The 19462-nt window shown below is 42.4% G+C and overlaps 1 protein-coding gene across 2 annotated transcripts in view; it reads right to left on the bottom strand.

Annotated features, from left to right (window-relative positions):
* Rimklb (ribosomal modification protein rimK like family member B) overlaps window positions 1–18564 on the bottom strand; it is a 43425-nt gene extending 24861 nt beyond the window's left edge. The window contains exons 1-2 of one of the 2 annotated variants that reach the window (XM_028857814.2): window positions 18333–18564; window positions 1134–1359 (exon numbers count right to left, since the gene is read on the bottom strand). In XM_028857814.2, the coding sequence (XP_028713647.1) occupies window positions 1134–1308 (175 nt within the window). In that variant the 5' untranslated portion in view covers window positions 1309–1359; window positions 18333–18564. Of the gene's footprint in view, window positions 1–1133; window positions 1360–18079; window positions 18156–18332 lie in introns of those variants that run through there. The other variant, XM_037204169.1, reaches the window with a different exon arrangement.
* Window positions 18565–19462: the final 898 nt, after the last annotated feature.

The following is a 19462-nucleotide window of genomic DNA, read 5'->3' as shown; positions in this document are numbered from 1 at the left end:
TTCTGTGAAAGCTGTTTCATTACCTCGCTACAAGAGGATGGCATTTAATATAGTATAAAAGGCTGGAGAGATGGCTCAGCAGTGAAGGACACTTGTTGCTCTTGCAGAGGACCAGGGTTCAATTTCCAGCACCAACATGGAATCCAATGCACTCTTCTGACCTCCGCAGGCACCAGGCATGCACATGGTACACATATATACATGTAGACAAAACACCCATGCACATAAAATAAAATAATCTAAAAATATTAAAAGTGTACAAGACTAAAAATGTCTGGATCCATAAGAGGTCCATTAATGAAGGATCCCTGCCCAAGGAATGGCCTGCCCATGGTTAGTGTGGGCTTTGCCAGATGAACTAACCTAGTTAAGACACCTCACAGAAATGCACAGAAGCACATCTCCTGGAAAATTCTAGATCCTGTGAAGCTGACAACACTAACCATCAGAGTGATGCCCAAGTCTACCCCCCAAATTTTTGTTACTTAACATTTTTAAAGGTTAGAAAACCAAAGGCTACCAACTGGTTCATTTATTTATTATATTTATTTTTGTTTGTAGGGATAGGTTCTTTCTTATTCTGTAGCTCATACTGTCCTTGAACTCTGGCCTCAACTCTAATGAGCCACCACTACCATGCCCAGGCTATTTTCTGAACACACGTGAAACACTAGAAATACATGTATCACCAGCTGAGTCAAATCCTTTTTGTTGTTGTTTTGTATTATTTTTTTGAGACAGGGTTTCTCAGCTAGACAGTGGTGGCACACTCCTTTAATCCCAGCATTGGGGGAGGCAGAGGCCAGCCTGGTCTATAGAGCCAAGACAGCAAGGGCTCCACAGAGAAACCCTGTCTCGAGAAAAAGAAAGAGACAGGAATTAAAAGCATGTGCCACCATGCCTGGCAGATAGCTAAATATTCATAAAACTAGAAAGTTTTTATTCTAGTTTCTTTTCCACTCTTCCATACATACTATAATTTAGGAAATACTGGTGCTCTTGTCTCTGTAAACAGACTTCCTGTGAGTGATGGCACTTATGATAAGGCTGTTATGACTTCACTTCTCATTATTCCAGAATTTCAACTCACAGCATTCTAAACAAAATCTGAAAGAGCACTTGTATAGTCTTACCCAGATTTCCTTGCTCAACTGTTAGCACCACCTCGTCCATCACTACAGCCCTAAAGTCCAATTCTTCCTCACAACATTTGGCCTTCAGAGCTCGTAGGATCTCTTTTTGCGGATAGTCTTCTCTGATTCGTCGATCTGTCAAAAACCACAGCTTGGCAGCCACGGAGCTACACATCTCGATCTGCTTGCTCTTCCTTTTCTGGATTATTTAAATATAAAATTTTATCTAGATGGAAAAGAAAATACACATGAGATTGATGAAATCATACAGATTTCTAGATTTCACAAATAAATGTAGTTTTATGCTAACTAAACAAACAAGAAGTGGAGAGAGACACTTCCAGCTAACCTGAGTACTTTGAGGGGGTGGAGGGAGGAGACTCAGGAACTCAGTGTCATCCTTAGCTGCACAGAGAATTTAAGGCCAGCCCCAGTAACCCTTCTTCAAACAAAAACAGAGGAGAAATACTATGCCTTCTCCCTGCTGGTATACCACTAAAAATATGGACATCCTCCAGAAAGATTTCTCCATCTTCCCTGGGGAAGCTGGCAGCACAACAGGGCACACAGCTTACTTCCATTACAATTTCCCTATATTAATATTGTATTAATTCTGTCTAGGAATACACTTAATCTGACTGCCTATTTCTAGCTTCACTGTTTCATCCCTTTTGTTAAAATTCCAATTCTTAGGTGCAGTAAAGATGGCTCAACAGTTGACATGTTATTAAAGAAGACCTGAGTTTAATCCCAGCATCCACATGCTGGCTCACAACCATCTATAACTCCAGTTCCACTCAATACCCTCTTATGAAAGGGTGTCACATGTGGGCAACAGGCATGCACACGGTACAAAGATGTACATGCAAGCAAAACACTCATAAGCATAATAAATCTAAAAAAAATTTAATGATAATATAAAATCCAATTCCCTTCCTGGTATAAAAATGGGTCATATTTAAATCATTGACACAGGCTGGAGAGATGGCTCAGAGGTTAAGAGCACTGATTGCTCTTCCCGAGGTCCTGAGTTCAATTCCCAGCACCCACATGGTGGCTCACAACCATCTGTAATGAGATCTGGTGCCCTCTTCTGGCCTGCAGTCATACATGCTGTATACATAATAAATAAATAAATCTTTAAAAAAAAATCATTGACAATATTCGGCGCTGGAGAGATGGCTCAGTGGTTAAGAGCTCTTCCAGGACCCGGATTCAATTCCCAGCACCCACGTGACAGCTCACAACTGTCTGTAACTCCAAGATCTGACACCCTCACACAGACATAAATGTAGACAAAACACCAATGCACATAAAACAAAAATAAATAATTAAACGTCATTGACAATATTATCCCACTTCCCCATCACTAGATAACTCATTAAGTTTATTTTTATGCCGGGCAGTGGTGGCGCACGCCTTTAATCCCAGCACTTGGGAGGCAGGGGCAGGCAGATCTCTGTGAGTTCAAGGCCAGCTGATCTACAGAGTGAGATCCAGGACAGGCACCAAAACTACATGAGAAACCCTGTCTCAAAAAAAAAAAAAAAAAAAAAAATTTATCTGTAGTTTTATATTTGAAATTTCTCTTGCTTTAAAATTGTTATGTAGATAATTTAAAAAAAACTGTATTACTACATAAGCAAAAACTAGCATTTTAGGAGTAATTTTAATAAAATTAAAAATTGGAGAATGAACAAAGAGCTCTCTCTACATAATGCAAGCAAACACCCATGTCCATTACTGTGTGCCACTATTTCCCTTCTTTAAATGGCACATTTGAAACAAACATATTTTACTAAGAGTGTAAAAAAAAAAAAAAAAAAAAAGGATACCTTTCCCAGAGTGAAACTGAGTCTGAAATTATGAGTCTGAATCATGAATCAGTCAACAGTTGAAAACTGTCTTCCTAAAAAGCAATTAATTTACCACTCAGAGTTTGATAATAAAGAGGAGAAAGTTTTAAGTCATTTTTAGTCAAACAGATCTCTGTGAGTTTGAGGCCAGCCTGGGCTACACAGTGAATTCCAGGCCAGCCTGGGTTACAAAGTGATATCCTGTCTCCGTCATACCCCCCAAATTTTTTTAATAATAAAACCCTAAAAAACTTTGAGAACAGCTATCCCTTGCCCACAGCATCCTGGATCTGAGAGAGGGCTACCTCTAGACTCCCAAATCCCAGCCATATTCCTCACTTCCATCCAGAGCACACCAAAAAATCTACAGATGTTCAAAGTCCTTATAGTAAAGTATGAAGTATTCTGTATAAGCTGTATACACTGTCTTGTATACTTTAAATCATTTCTAGATCAAATACAGTGGAAATGCTAGTAATACTTGTACTGTTCAAAAAGCAAGAAAAAAGCTGGTAATTATTCTGTAAATATTCTTGATTAGGTAAAGCCACTGATACAGAGTGTGTGAACATAGGAAGTATGACTGTTCAAGTGTCTTGTCCAGTGGTCACACTTACAAGTAAGCAAGGCAAGGCAGATCAGCAACTTCATGACCTCCCAGATATCGAAGTACACACCATCAGTACTTTGGCTTGCCATGACCATCTTGACACATCCACGGACGCCTAAATCCCTACACCAACCATTTCTTCAAAGGTCTAAGACAACTGTTCTAATCTCCACTAGATACAGTAATAATCCAATTTACGCTAAGAAGAAATCTAGCCAACAATACCATACCATTCCTAATTTTGGCAAATTATAAATTACAATGATTGTGCTAGTTTAAGATAGTTAAATCTCAGGGGCTGGAGAGATGGTTCAGAGGTTGAGAGCACTGGCTGCTCTTCCAGAGGTTCTGAGTTCAATTTCCAGCACATGGTGGCTTACAACCATCTATAATGAGATCTAGTGTCCTCTTCTGGCATGCATGCATGCATACATGAAGACAGAACACTGTATACATAATAATTAAATAAATCTTAGGAAAAAAAAGATATTTAAATCTCATTAGAAGATAACCACCCATTATGATAGAAATACAAACTGTTTTATATTCCCCATATGGGATATCCTACATAACCTACAAGTTACAAACTTATGTTCCCTTTCCTTAACAGAAAGGTTTTTTTGTATGTTTTTTTTTGTTTGTTTATTTTGTTTTTTGCTTTAAGACAAGGTCTCACTATGTAGCCCAGAGACCTCAAACACAACTCTCCTGCAAAACTTTTCACGTGTTAGGATTACAAGCATGCCACCCTGTCTAGCCAAAACACTTTTTCTACCAAGCTTTTTTCTTAATTTTTGTTTTGTTTTTGTTTCTCTGTGTAACCCTGACTGTCCTGGAATTCACTCTGTAGACTAGGCTGCCTCTACCTCCCTCTGCCTCTAGAACGCTAGGATTAAAGGTGTGCAGCAGCAGCAGCAGCAGCAGCACCACCACCACCACCACCACCACCAGCAGCTACAAAGCATAAAGATTTGTCCTTTAACCATAGCTGTGGAAAACTTATAAAGCAAACCTACATTGTTGTCATCTTCACTAGAAGATGTTTTTCCGAGAGCTTATGTTACACTCTCTTCCCTGTGGAAAACCACAGAAGGCCAGTGTGTACCCAACCAGGCACTCTATCTGCTGCAGATGGCGCCAAGTGCTCACTAAGAAGTTAGGATCACACAGGGCTTTCTTTCAAGGTTACATGAGAAGGTCTCACTCAGAAGGCAAGGCCACAAAGAAAAATCACAACAGAGTAACTACGGAAGTCTTAGCTTCCCTTGAGAAAAGAACAAATACTTGTAGTCACTGTTTTTTTTTGTTTGTTGTTTGTTTTTTTATTCTGGAGCCATGTCAGTACCTGGTCTAACACTCGGGATCTTCCCCACTCCACCCCCACCCCAGACAAGGTTTCTCTTCAAAACCCTGGCTGTCCTGGAACTTGTTCAGTAGCCCAGGCTGGCCTCAAACTCAGAGATCGGCCTGCCTCTACCTCCCGAGTGCTGGGATTAAAGGTGTGCGCCACCACCGCCCGGGACACTCGGGCTCTTGAACCTCATCTTTTCAGGGATGACTAATTTCACTGCATGAAGGAATTTCCTATGAGTAACAGTTGCTGCCCCAGCAATCATAATAAAATGCTATCGGGGGAGCAAAACCTTTTGTCAATAGTAATGCCAACTGTTAGAGATTACATTCGATATTTTTTTCAGTTACTATCTATAAATAAAGTATTTCCCTTTAAGATAAAAAAGGTTGGCAACTCATTTTCCACAAGAAGGCTCTAGATAGCAGGTACTGTTGAAGACGTCGGCCTTTACACTTGTTCAGCACCCCCACTAGACACCTGCAACCCAGGCTAAACCCCACGAAGTCTCAGCACAGGCAGAAGGGAAAACTTTAGTTGAAGGGCATCACAGGGGTGCTGCACTCTCGGCTCCCTGACCAGAAAAACAACAGATACAGATCTGTGGAGAGCACACATATTCCTCAACAGCTATACAGCTATTAGTGGTCAGTGTTATATCTTGAAGTCCTGTAGCTCGTTCTTGGGTTCTAGTCAGGGAAAGGGCACATTCTTGCCTCATGCGCTTAAGACTGAATGCTGTGTACATGGAATACTCAGATTTACTTTTTTTTTTTTTTTGGTTTTTCGAGACAGGGTTTCTCTGTGTAGCTTTGCACCTTTCCTGGAACTCACTTTGTAGACCAGGCTGGCCTCGAACTCACAGAGATCCGCCTGCCTCTGCCTGCCAGAGTGCTGGGATTAAAGGCGTGCGCCACCACCGCCCCGGCAGAACTTCATTTCTTTAGCCTTGTATTCTAGACAGTGGTTTTTTGTTTGTTTGTTTGTTTTTGTTGTTGTTGTTTTGCAAGCTGATGCTGAGCTTGCAAGGGAAAACTGTCAGATATAAAGTCTCTGTAGGTGGCTCAGCAGTGAAGAGCAGTTGGTACTCTTGCAGAAGACCCAGGTTTGGTTCCCAGCACCTACCTGGCAGCTCACAACCATCTATAACTCCCATTTCCAGATTATCTGATGCTTTCTTTCTAGCCTCCATAAGCACCAGGCATGGGCTTGGTGCACATAATAAAGCATGTGGGCAAACACTCATACACATTAAAATTAAACTAAAACCTACTTTTTTCCACTGGAGTTTATAACTTGGTATTTTATACGTTATTTTCCTTGATACTCTGGAAGAAATAAAAAAGTGATAGGAATTACTTAACCTGAGTTTACAGTGTAAGAGAGGAAATGGAGTAGACTGTGATTGTGCACACTTGTATTCATAATATTTTAGAGATAGAGATGGAAAGATTGCTAGTTGGAGGCTATTTAGTAAGATTCTGTTTTAAAAAAAAGGGTGGGTGGGTCTACTATGCTTATAGACATTTGCTGACATCCCATTTACCTTATACCTGTATTTTCCCACAGATTTTATTTGTGATTATATTGTGTTCCCCCAAATATTGTGCACCCTAATAAACTTATCTGGGGTCAGAGAACAGAACAGCCACTAGATATAGAGGCCAGAAAATGGTGGCACACACACCTTTAATCCTATCACTTGGGAGGCAGAGATCTATCCAGATCTCTCTGAGTTTAAAGCCACACTGTAAACAGCCAGGAAAAGTGACTCACGCCTTTAATCCCAGGAAGTAATGGCAGGAAGCAGAAAAGTATATAAGGCGTGAGGACCAGGAACTAGAGCTGGTTAAGCTTTCAGGCTTTCGAGAAGCAGTTCAGCTGAGATCCATTTGGATCAGGACTCAGAGGCTAGCAGTCTGAGGAAACAAGATCAGCTGAGGAACTGGCAAGGTGATGTCACTGTGGCTTGTTCTGCTTCTCTGATCTTCTAGCATTCACCCCAATACCTGTCTCCGGGTTCTTATAAGACCATTTAAGATTCGTGCTACATTTATTAGATAGCCATTTCGTTTTACAGAGACTCTTACCTTTTAAAATAGTAAATATTGTGGCTAGTGAGATGGCTTTAGCAGGTAAAGACACTTTGCCATCAGTAAAAAAGTAAATCTTGCAGGGCGGTGGTAGCATATGCCTTTAATCCCAGCACTCTGGCAGGCAGAGGCAGGCGGATCTCTGTGAGCTTGTGGCCAGCCTGGTCTAAAGAGTGAGTTCCAGGAAAGGTGCAAAGCTACACAGAGAAACCCTGTCTCAAAAAACCAAAAAACAAGAAATGAAGTTCTTCGGGGGCTGGAGAGATGGCTCAGAGGTTAAGAGCACTGGCTGTTCTTCCAGAGGTCCTGAGTTCAATTCCCAGCAACCACATGGTGGCTCACAACCATTTGTAATGAGGTCTGATGCCCTCTTCTGGCCTGAAGGGACACATGCAGGCAGAACACTGTATACGAAATAAATAAATAAATCTTAAAGAAAGAAAAAAAGAAATGAAGTTCTTCACTTATTTCCTCCATCATGAGAAAGTCATTTGTTTCAGTGTTTAAGACTGCCTAGATTTGTTTTTGAAGAAAGGATCTCAGTATGTAGCTCAAGCTGGTTGACTTCAATCCACCCTCCTCCTGCCCCAACCCCATCTCCCAGCGCTGGCATACAGGCAAATGTCACCATACCTAGCTCTAGACTCTTTTTAAAGTATTTTTAGAGTATGATTTTATTTTCTCAAAATTTTAATTCTCACACTACAGTAAAAGCTAAAAGTACTTTCTTTTTTAGCTTTCAAATAATTTCAACTAAAACACTCTAGGATCTAAAGCTTAGCATTCTAATTCTTACTATCTCCTTAATAAACAAATGTTCTCAAAATTTAAAGTTAAAATCCTTGAACCTTATAAACACACAGAGCTCATGAAAACAGAGCTCATGAACACAGAAAGCTACAATTATCCACTACAGAATAAGACAGTTTTTGTAACATCACAAAAAAGAAAAAGTAAATCAAGGATACCACATCCCCTCCCTCTCCCAAGGTGTGTGGTCTCAAGCAGAAAAAAAAGAAATAGAAGGGGAGGATGACAGGGTTCAGCAGCACTAGCAAAACCTTTCAGGATGGGGCTGAAGGGAGGAAAAGAGGGAACAGAGCCATAATGAACTCTCTAAAGATATTAAAACACTTCTACAAGGAAAAAAAAAAAAAAAAAAAAAAACCTTTCACTCCTTGGCTTAGAGAGTCGACTCTGGTTAAAAGCACTTGTTCTTACTGAGGACCCAGGTTTAATTCCCAGCACCCACACAATGTAGGCTCACAATCATCTGTAACTCCAGTCCCAAATTTCTGGTGTCCTCTTCTGACCTCTGCAGGTACACACACAAGGTGCAAAGAACACATAAAAAATAATAAATTTAAACAGTGAATCTTTCATTCCATATAATGCTCTAATACATGAGTTCAGAATCTAAAAATAAAGGCTAGGTAAGAAAAATATACACTCAACCCTCAGTAACCAAGGAAGATTTGTTTCTAGGAGCCACCACTCAGACTCTCTAGCATACAAAATCCTAAATACTGACGTCATTCATATAAAATGGAATGGTATTTACATATAACCAATGAACATTCTCTCATATACCTTATTTCTGGGTATACTAGTTACTTTTCTATGTTATGATGAAACACCATGACCAAGGCAACTAACTTTAGAAGAAAGAGTATATTAGGGCTTAGGATTCCAGAGAGATAAGAGTCCATCATAGTGTCAGAAGTGGCAAATGGCATCTGGAGTAGCAAGCTGAGAGTTCACATGTTGGGTCACAGGCAGAAAGAGCAAACTGGGAATAATAAAGTAAGGCTCTAATACTCCCAAAAGCCTGCCCTAGTGACATACTTCCTTCAGCAAGGCCACATCTCCTAAACATACCCCAATAGTGCCACCAATTAGGGACCAAATATCCAAATGCCTGTATATGTCAAACACATTCAATGCAGACTTTTATTCAAATGTTTCCAGTCCTCAACTGGATAGAAAGGGATGGCCGTACATTATGGAACAGAATTTGTATGTCACTCTACTATAATCTACAATAAAATTCTAATACCATTTAAACAATCCAGAAATGGCTACCGTCTTGTCCAAGTGATGCCATCCACTTCTATGTGAGAAATGGGAGCTAGATTGGTTTGTGGAGATTAACAAATGATTCATTGAGTTTCAGGTACTCCTTCAAGAGTCTCCTTTGTCTCTGGGAGCTCTCCTGTTCATAAATCTCAGGTTTTCATTCTAAACCCATTTTCTACTACCTAGAAATGTCATTTTCATCCAGATTTCAGCAGTTATTGAAATACAGACCTAAGTATCTCATTCCCATTATGAGCTCATGACTGAATTTTAAATCCCATTGAAATGAAGTTACTGGGCTTCCTTAACTAAATGCCATCCTCTCTCGCCTCATTGAGCTTATACTTTCTAATTTACATGTCTGCTTTAGTACCTATATTCTGCACATACACACCCATTGTGACCATTCAAACTCCTAGACCAGCTTGGCTAGGTTATAATGCCCATCTGTCTGACCGTATACTGGTCTGTATGTCCAAGTTATTTTGTATAAGTGATTAACAGCTATAATCTACTGACTTAAAAAGATTATCTTCCAAAATGTGAAAAAAGCCTCATCCAATCAACTGGATTAAGAATTTTGCACTGAAGAAGACCTTCCTTAAGTGAAAAAACTATGCCAAGACTTGGGTCTCACAGAAAAAGTCCCAAAATTTCCTCTACACCTCCAACCTGCGTAGTATGCTTTAAGGCAGCAACTTCCAACTCATGTGTCTATGGACGATCAGCCATCTTTACAGATTTGGATTTACCAACCTTACAATACATTGCAATCATCCATTCATGTAGTTACTCTTTTCTTCTGGCCAGCACTGGCTGACATACCTAGCCTAACTATGATACTCAATTCAGAAGCTTAGTCACCATCTGTTTCCATCTTTCCTTTGCTACTTCCACAAAGGCACACATGCACACAATGTTAATTTTACTTTTGTGATACCTGAATTTCACTAGTCTCTTCATTCATCATACACCCAGAATATTTTAGCACTGCCCTTGGGGCACCACCTCATTGTTTTTTTTTTTTTTTTTTTTCGAGCATTTCTCTGTACTGCGCTTTGGGGCCACCTACACTTGCTAATCTGGAATCATTTTAATCTATTCTCCTATACTTCCTGTTACTTGAAAATATACTCTAGACCTACCCATTTAGTATATTCTGGGCTGAGAGGTTTGACAAAGCTGTTTTTCTGGACTCCTCCTTCCTCTAGCAGTCTATATCATATTAGAAATGCCCAGTATACTCTTATATCCATACTCTAGCACTACCACACTATAACTTGGGAGTATATATTTTTATTACATTTAATGTGCCAATACACTCATAAAGAGGACAATGTGACAGAGTCAGTTTTCTCCTTCCACCATGTGGGTTCTGATCAAACTCAGGTTGCTAGACTTGGCAGCAAGCACCCTTTCCTGTTCATTTATCATGCCAACTATGTGTTGTTGTTTTTCCCCCCTGGAAACAGGGTCACACTATGTAGGCCTGGCTGGCCTGGATACTGCTATGTAGACCAGGTTGGGATTAAAGGCATGTGCCACCACGCCAGGCTCTTCCACTGGTTCTCTAAGCCAGATGGTCTAATTGTATTTATGCAAACGTTCTTTAATATATCAGCCCTCTGTATCTGCACATTCTAGTGATTCAACTGAGGACTGAAAACATTTAAAGAAAAAAAAATTCCAGAGTTGGCGATATAGCTCAGCATCCACCATGCCCAGCAGATTCATCTTTAAACTGGGGTCTGCCAGTGCTCTAAGAAGGAATTCTTGAGCCGTATGTTAGGGGAAACACTTCAAAATATTAAGTTAGAACTTTACAAGGATTCCAATAGCACAAGAAGTAGCACAAACAGGATTATATAGAAATTAAAAAGCAGTTCAGCAAAAGAAACATTCAAAGTGAAGACAGCCTTACAGAATGGAAGAGAATCTTTGCCAATTATACTTCAGATGATAATATCTAGACTGCATAAAGAACTTCAAAAGTTCTTTACACACACAAACACACACACACACACACACACACACACACACACACACACACACACACACACGGGGTTAAAGAGATGGCTCAGCATGTGCTGTTCTTACAGCAGTCATGGGTTCAGTTACCCGGGCCCAAATAGTGCCTCGCAACCATTCATAATTCTAGTTCTAGAGGGTCTGATGCCTTCTGGCCTCTACCAGCATTAAGCATACACGTGGTATAATATACATACAGGCAGGCACTCATAAATACAAATAAAAATAATTTTTAAAAAACTTCCAATCACCAGGCAGTGGTGGCACATCTTTAATCCCAGCACTTGGTCTATAGAATGAGTTCCAGGATAGCCAAGGCTTCACAAAAAAAACCCTATCTTGAAAAACAAAGCAAAACAACAACAAAAAGAATTTTCCAATCAATAAATTGGTTAATGAGAGGCCCTGTCTCAAAAAAAAAAGGGGGGGTGGGGGTGGGAGGTTGTGAGGACAAATGAACTGAGGACAGTTCTCAAAAAGAAACAAAAATGGCCAATATACTGTGAGTCATCAGGGAAATGCAAATTAAAACTACTTTTGAGGACCAGGCAGTGGTGATGCAGGCAGGCTGATCTGAGTTCATGGCCACTATGGTCTACAGAGTTCCAGACTACAGAGAAACCCTGTCTCGAAACAAACAAACAAACAACAAAAAAAGACTACTTTTGATTCTAGCTCACCTCACTCAGAACGGTCATTAAGTAAAGAAACAACAAATAATGCTGATAAGGTGAAAAGAGAAATGGTTATTCACTACTGTATACTATTGTATACAAACTGGTGCAGCAACTCAGAAAACAGTAGGAAGGTTTTCAAAAAAACAACTACCACCAAACAAAAAAATGGAACTATATGACCTAGCTATATCACTCTGGATATATACCCAAGCAACTCTAAATCCTACCAGAGATATCTGCATATCCATGTTTATTAACTATATTATTCACAGGAGCAAGAAATGGAACAAAGTCTAGATGAATCAATAATGAAATGTGATACAGACACACATAATGGAATTTTATTCAGCTGTAAAAAATGGCATTTACAGAAAAAAATGAACTGGAAATTAGAATGTTATATAAAATAAACCAGAGTCAGAAAGACAAATACTGTTTTCTCTTGTATGAAGATCTAAGGTTCTAATTTTTATGTGTGCACATATGGGAGGAGTCATGGAACTATAAAGGAGACCATGGAAGGGAAGATGAAATCTTTAAGGGGTAGGAAGGAAAAGAGAGGGTAATAAATGCATGTGACATAAAAGCAGAAGAGGGGCTAAATGGTGAAAGCAGAGACAGAGAAGGGGGAGGTGTGTGAGGACAAGTAGGAACAAATATGCACAGAATAGAAAGAACAAACTTCCATCTCAAAAATTAATCACAACTCCAAATAGACTAAAAATAAGAAAACAAGTGGGTAGAGTGAGGAGTCAATTACACAATATATATTAATATTTAAATATCTATGATACTAAATATCTGCCTAATACTAAACTGAAGACAGAGAACAAGACATGGTGTCAGCATACAAAGACCAACACAATCTGATGTTACACTGTCATTGAGTGGGCTAGCAAAAGGGCTTGGCAAATAAAGGCACTTGCCATAACCCTGATGACCCAACTTCCATTTCTGGAACCCAGGATGGAAAGAAGAGTACTAACCAAAAGTTGTCCTCTGACTAGCCCATGAATAAACACATAAACACAACTAAAATAAACCATTTTTTAAATGCTATGAATAAGAAACTTAACATCAGTAAGGGAAGTGCAAGCCCAAACCATAATGAAGCAGTGTGTACAGTGAGTGATATAGACCTGTGTTCCCACCACAGGGGGCCTAAGGCAGAAGGATGTTGAGTTTGAGGCCAGCTTAGGCTACAACTCAGAAAAAAAAAAGGGATCCCAAATAGGTCTCTATACACCTTCACTCACAGTAGCATTCACTATTCCTAACAGCTACATGGTAGGAACAACCTAAATGTCATTGACACATGAATAAGTAGGCTAAAGGGGTAGGAGTGTGGGTGGGTGTGTGTGTGTACAAAAAAAAAAGTATTCAGTCTTAAAAAGAAATTAAAATTGGAGACTCAGCAGTTAAGAGCCCTTGCTGCTCTCTGTCCAGTTCCAGGTGATCTGGCACCCTCTTCTGGCCTCTACTGGGAACCACACATATGCGGTACACATATACACGCAGGCAAATCATACACATAGGATAAAAAAAATTAATAAATCTTTATAAAAATGAAACTTTGATAAATGTTACAACTTGAATGAACATTGAGGATATTATGTTAAATCAAATATGACAATTATAGAACAAGGCATGGTTTTACTTGTATGAGATACTAGTCAAAATCATGAGGCAGAATGCAGAATGGTAATTATCAAGGGGCTACATTACAAGGAACTGTCATCAAATGGGTAGAGGTTCAATTCTGCAGGAAAGATCCTGAAAATAAATGGTGATTGTGTACAATGAATGTCCTTAGTGCCCTTAAACAAACTTTACACTTAAAAAGTTTATAAAGTGTTTACTGTAATACAAGAAATTTAGAAAAAAAATGAAATAAAAACCCTAAGCAAACTACAAGTTCTTACACACTTCCAACTCTAATCAGAAAAAACATTACCTTTTACTTAAACTGTACGTGACTTTCATTACTAAATTCCCAGCCTTTGGTCTATCATCTATAGCCAACTATAAAAGATCTCTAAAATCAAAACAAAGATTCTAATGTGTTTTCTTAATAGAGGGTTGTTACAAAGTATCTATAGAAGATGGCACAGAGTTTCAAAAGTTTCTGAGATACAATGCACAGTGTAGCTCAAAGGTCCTCACATTTAAGACAAATGCCAAACTTCCTCCCCAAATTTCCTTTCCAGACATTACTGTGCTTTGATAAAGGAATGTGAAAGCTACTCATTTATTGGAGTCCAACAGGATGACTAAATTATATGTCGATGGAATAAGCTAAAAACTGAGCACTCCAAAACATCTAGGGAAGAATTACCAATACTATTGAGAGAAATTTACACGGGCTTCCAAAACGCAGTTTTTTGATAGTGTGTGTGTGTGTGTGTGTGTGTGTGTGTGTAGTCTTACACCACACAATTCCCTGTTTTTGTTTCAGACTTTATGGCTGTTAAGAGCATGAAGCTAGCTAGTAGCATCAGAAGGGGGAAAAGGTACAGAAGACAGTAGGAAGCATTTAGACAATGAGTAGCTTTAATTTTTCTTGTCACAATTCATAACATACTGACATTTTGTGGGAGTAAAATTAATCAGGCACATAAACATATAAGACTGTTTAGCCAACTCATCGATTCAGTTGGTATATAGCTTGTGAGAATTTGATACTCTACTGACATTACTGGGAGAACTGGCAGATTAAAAAGTGCTGTGATCAGCCAGACGGTGGTGGCAGAGGCAGGCAGATCTCTGAGTTCAAGGCTAGACTGGTCTAAAGACTACAGAGTTCCAGGACAGCCAGGGCTACACAGAGAAACCGTCTCAAAAACAAAAACAAGTACCGTGATCAATGAAACTAGACCACAAACTCCAAAGACAGAACTCACATGTTTTATTCTCTGCTGTTACCCGCAGTGGGTGACAGAGCACAGTACATTAGATGGCCAAGTTAAGGGATAAAATTTTAAGAGCTGTGTGTTTGGGGGCTGTAGACAGCTCAGCAGTTTCAAGAGCTTGTTGCTCTTATAGAAGACCAGAGTTTTGGTTCCCAGCATGCATGCGGAGGAGTGTGGCTCACATTCACCTGTAACTACAGCTCCAGATCTAACAACTTTTTCGAGCCTCTAAGAGCACCCACAGAGACACATAAAAACTGAAAATAAATCCATTTGGAGTTGGCTATGTGAAATACAAATCAAATACTAGACAAATGGTTAACCTTCATTGTCGACTTGGATTTAGAATCTCCTTGGAAATGCATCTGAGTGTGTCTATGAGGATGTTTCCAAAAAGGTTTAACTGAAAAGTGAAAAACTACACGTGCTAGGGTCCAGATCTGAATAAGGACACAAGAAACACAAGCACTCATTGCACTCTGCTTCCTGACTTCAGACCCAATGCCCCCATGCCTCCCCACCATGAGGGACAGTATCCCCTAGAACAGCGGCTCTGGACATGTGGGTTGGGACCTCTTTGGGGGGTCATATATTAGATATTTACATTATGATTCATAACAGTAGCAAAATTACAGTTACAAAGTAGCAATCAAATAATTTTATGGTTGGGGTCATCACAACATGAGGAACCTGTATTAAAGGTCACAGCATAAGGAAGATTGAAAACCACTGATCTAGAACTATAAACCAAATTAAATCCTTCCCTTAAATTGCTTCATGTAGGTATTACATTAACAAAAAAAGATAATATACTGCCAATGTGCATAGTTTATTTTTTCAATTTATCTTAATGAGAAGGGGCAAGTGATAGTTTGCCTAGCATACACAAAGGCCCAGGTACAATCCTCAGCACTGGGGGAGAAAAAAAAAAAAGGCTAATGTAGCTGCCATGGTGACACACATCCTTTATCCCAGCACCTGTGAGGCAGAATTCAAGTACAACCTGGTCCACATAATGAGTTCAGTCCAGAGTTGTATAGTGAGACCCTGTCTCAAAAAAAAATTAGTAATTCTTTAAATAGCCTGATGCCACTATCCATTATCATATATCTGATCCTGAATAGTCTTTTTTTTTTTTTTTAAAGAATTATTTATTTAGTATACAGTGTTCTGCCTGCATGTATGCCTTCAGGCCAGATGAGGGCACTCATTATGGATGGTTGTGAGCCACCATGTGGTTGCTGGGAATTAAACTCAGGACCTCTGGAAGAGCAACCAAGTGTCCTTAACTGCTGAGCCATCTCTCCAGTCCCCCTGAAATGTCTTAACAGTTCAAGTTGGAAGAACAATACCAAAATTTTTGTAAAGGAAGGGGGAAAAGCACATGGGGTTCCATGCACTCCAGCCTCTAAGGGAATGGGGCAGCTTACTTGTAGCTTTTGTGTCTAAGCCAATTTTGAGAAGGAAATACTGGAAAATGTTAAACAGCCTGACATTCATTAGCATAAAGTCCTTTCTACAAACCTAAACTGTACAAATACATGTAGCACGTATGTACAGATATTTTTGGAGGTTCCATATTATTATTGTTAATCTTAATACAAGAAGAAAATTCCAAGGAAAGACAGACAGTTTCTCTAACATCTGCACCTAATCTTACTCAGCTTCTCTTGGAACAACTGCATGTCAGCACAGATAACATTTTTCTCCTTCAGATTTTAAAATAGCATAACGATTGTAATTTTTTAATGTTTATGACTTAATCCCATTTACAGAATACTCTACAAACTCACCTGCCAAAGGCTCCCCAGGAGTCCACATTATTACATAGCTCCCAAAACAACAATTACAACTTAGAAGAAAACTCATTCCCTTTATATTTGGCTTTTCTCACTCTTCACACTTCGTCATAGTTTTCCCTCCACCCACTTTTTCCACTCAGTTTTTGTTTGCTATGCCTGCTCCCTACAAGTAAAGAAAGCTACTTCTGCTTCTCCAAAGTGGAGAAACTCTGTTCCTTGCCCTCAGCCCCTGCCTCAACAGGGCCCAGTGGTCCAACTGTCAACGAGGAAATGAGAGGGGGTACTTTCTTATTGCCATTCTCCCCCCCCCCAACTCCCATGCAACTACTGAAGTGAGTATATTCAATGGGGACTCAAAAATGGTTTCCCATAACACTGTCCCGTATAAACTAACAGAAGCCAGATGGGAGCTGGTGGACAATGGGTTAAATTTAGGTTAGGTACTGTGCTCCCTAACCCATTCGGCAGCAGTAGCTTTTGACCTGGTGGAGGACTGTATGTGACTTGCTCTTCACCTCTTAGCTGTTTTGTCAGAATCAGACAAAGCACATGGACTCCAGCACCTACAGGGGCTACCAACAAACAGAAGGAAATGGGACATGGGGGAAAGTCTGCCAAACTAACACAACAACGGCACACAAAAAAAGGAGCAGACAATGAAGAAACATGCTACTTGAAAACGTCCCACAAGTAACCAAGGAACTACTAGGAAAGATCAACAATGGCGTCTTTAAAAAGTAAAGGGTTAAATCTCTAATCTCCATGACTGAAATTCCCTTGTTTTAGTCCAAGTATCCTAAAAGGTATTGTCAATTAGTTGCTTAAGAGATTATTTTAAAACAACAGGAGAAATAACCTTCAAGCTACCCATTGTGAAAAGGAAGAGACTTAAATGACATTTAAATCTTCATGGTTATGGTTAGTAATTAAGAATGTCTAGAAGGAAAAAAAGGCAACAAAAAAAAAAAAGAAAGAAAGAAAAAAGAAAACCTTTCATAGTAAACTGATACACTTTCCACATGGATTTGGAATTTAACCCAGCTTCAGAAACACTAGGAAAACAAAACTGTAGGCAATTTCTGGGAAAGTAAAATTACACTGAAAGAATTTACATTCAAGTTACACACACAGCCTGGTTAGTATAAAAACCCCATTGATAAAACAGAATTAACACCTCATCTCTATTCATAAATACAAACCAGACAGAATACGGGGATTACAAACCTGCGATGAGAAACATCAAATTATTAAGACTGAAGTTGTCCTCTATCGGGAATTTGGGGGTGGGGTGGGGGAGGGAGTATTTCTACTACAGTCAAACCTTCAATTATCTGGTCGCCCTTATTGTTCAGATGGCTGTTAAAGAAAAAAAAAATGGAAATAGCTGCTCGCTACTCTCGATTTTACACGTTGGGAGGGGACACAGTCGCATCAGGGTGAGGCTCACAGCATCCTCCTGCCTCGGTCACATCGAATTCTTCGAAGGAACCAGGGACCGCGGCGACAACCACACCCCTGAGGACTGCGAGCATTCCCAGGCTTACCACACCCCCTCGGCGACACGGGGGAAACCAGGCGAATTTCACGCCGCGATCGCCGCCTCCCGCCCCCTCCCGCACGCAGGCGACTCCCGGCTTCCGCCTCGCTCCCCGCCGACTCGGGGACCCAGCGACCACCGGCCTCCGGCGCGCCCGCCCCCGCGCCGCGGCCGGAGCCTCGGGCTCGAGGGCGCGCCCCCGGCCCACGCCCCCCGCCGCCGCCGCCTCCGCCACCGTCGCGGGGCCGCCTGCCCCTCACCTGGCCGCCGGCTCCTCCCTCGTCTGCCCGGCCGGGGCCGCCGCCGCCGCCGCCGCCTCGGAGCAAGCGCGGGCCGCGGGAAATCCGCTGAGGAGGGGGAGGGGGGCGGGATGCCGGGAGCCGCCTCCTTTCTCCTCGCCGCCGCCGCCGCCGGCTCCCGCAGCCAGGCCGCGCGTCCTCGCCCGCTCGCCCACTTTTCTCACGGCCTCGTGGGTCGGCCGGCCGGCCTCTCCTCCCTCCTTCCCCCCCGCCCCCACGCCCGCGCTCTTCGTTCCCACACGCTCACACGCGCCCCGCCGCCGCTCGCTCGCTCCTTCGCTCGCTCCTTCGCTCGCTCCCCCTCCTCACTCGCCCGTCGCGCGCGCGCGCGACCCCGCTCTCACTCACTCACTCACTCACTCACACACACAGACCAGACGCACGCTCAGCGCGCGACGCCGGCGAGGCCGCCCCGCGTCCCCAGACCGAGGCGCCGCGCGCCCCCCGCCCGAGCCGAGCCCAGCCGAGGCCCGCGCGGCCCCGCCCCTCGCGGGCGGGCGGGGGCGGCGGAGGGGGCGGGGCGGGGCGGCGAGCGCGCCCACGCGGGCTAACACCTGCGAGGAGACCGCCCCGCGGCCGGAGCCGAGCCACGCACGGAGGGGTGGGTGGGGGGGTGGGGGCGCACGCGCGCGCGCGCGGCTCGCGATGGGGCGGCGAGGGAGAGCGGGGGGAAGGGGAGCCACGCGGGCGCTCCGAGGACGCGCCTCGCCCCCAGCTCCCCCACCCCCCCCCAAACCGTCCTCCGGGAGCCGGGAAAACGGGTAGGGGGGCGAGGTTGGTTCGGCTCGGCGGCCGCACCGCGAGAGTAGGCCCTGCCGTTGTGCGCCGCTCCCGCCCGCGCAAGCCCCCTCTCCGGGCTGCGGCCGGCCGGGCGCGCTTGGATGCCCGCCGACCCCGCCGAGCCGAGCCGAGCCTCCGCGCCACGTCTGGCCCGGGGACTCGGCGGCCCGCAGTGGCGCCAGCCGTCCTCCTCCCTGGCGCCCTGCCTCGCCAGAAGGCAGAGGTTTGGGGACAAAGATGATGGGAACTGTGATCGCCCCGATCCGCGAACGCACCGAACGAAGACAATACCGCTCCGTAGGGGAGAGGCG

The sequence above is a fragment of the Peromyscus leucopus genome, chromosome 3 (assembly GCF_004664715.2).
Source record: "Peromyscus leucopus breed LL Stock chromosome 3, UCI_PerLeu_2.1, whole genome shotgun sequence".
Classification (NCBI taxonomy): Eukaryota; Metazoa; Chordata; class Mammalia; order Rodentia; family Cricetidae; genus Peromyscus; species Peromyscus leucopus.
The sequence above is the reverse complement of the archived record's forward strand: the minus strand, read 5'-3'. Positions and strand labels throughout refer to the sequence as shown.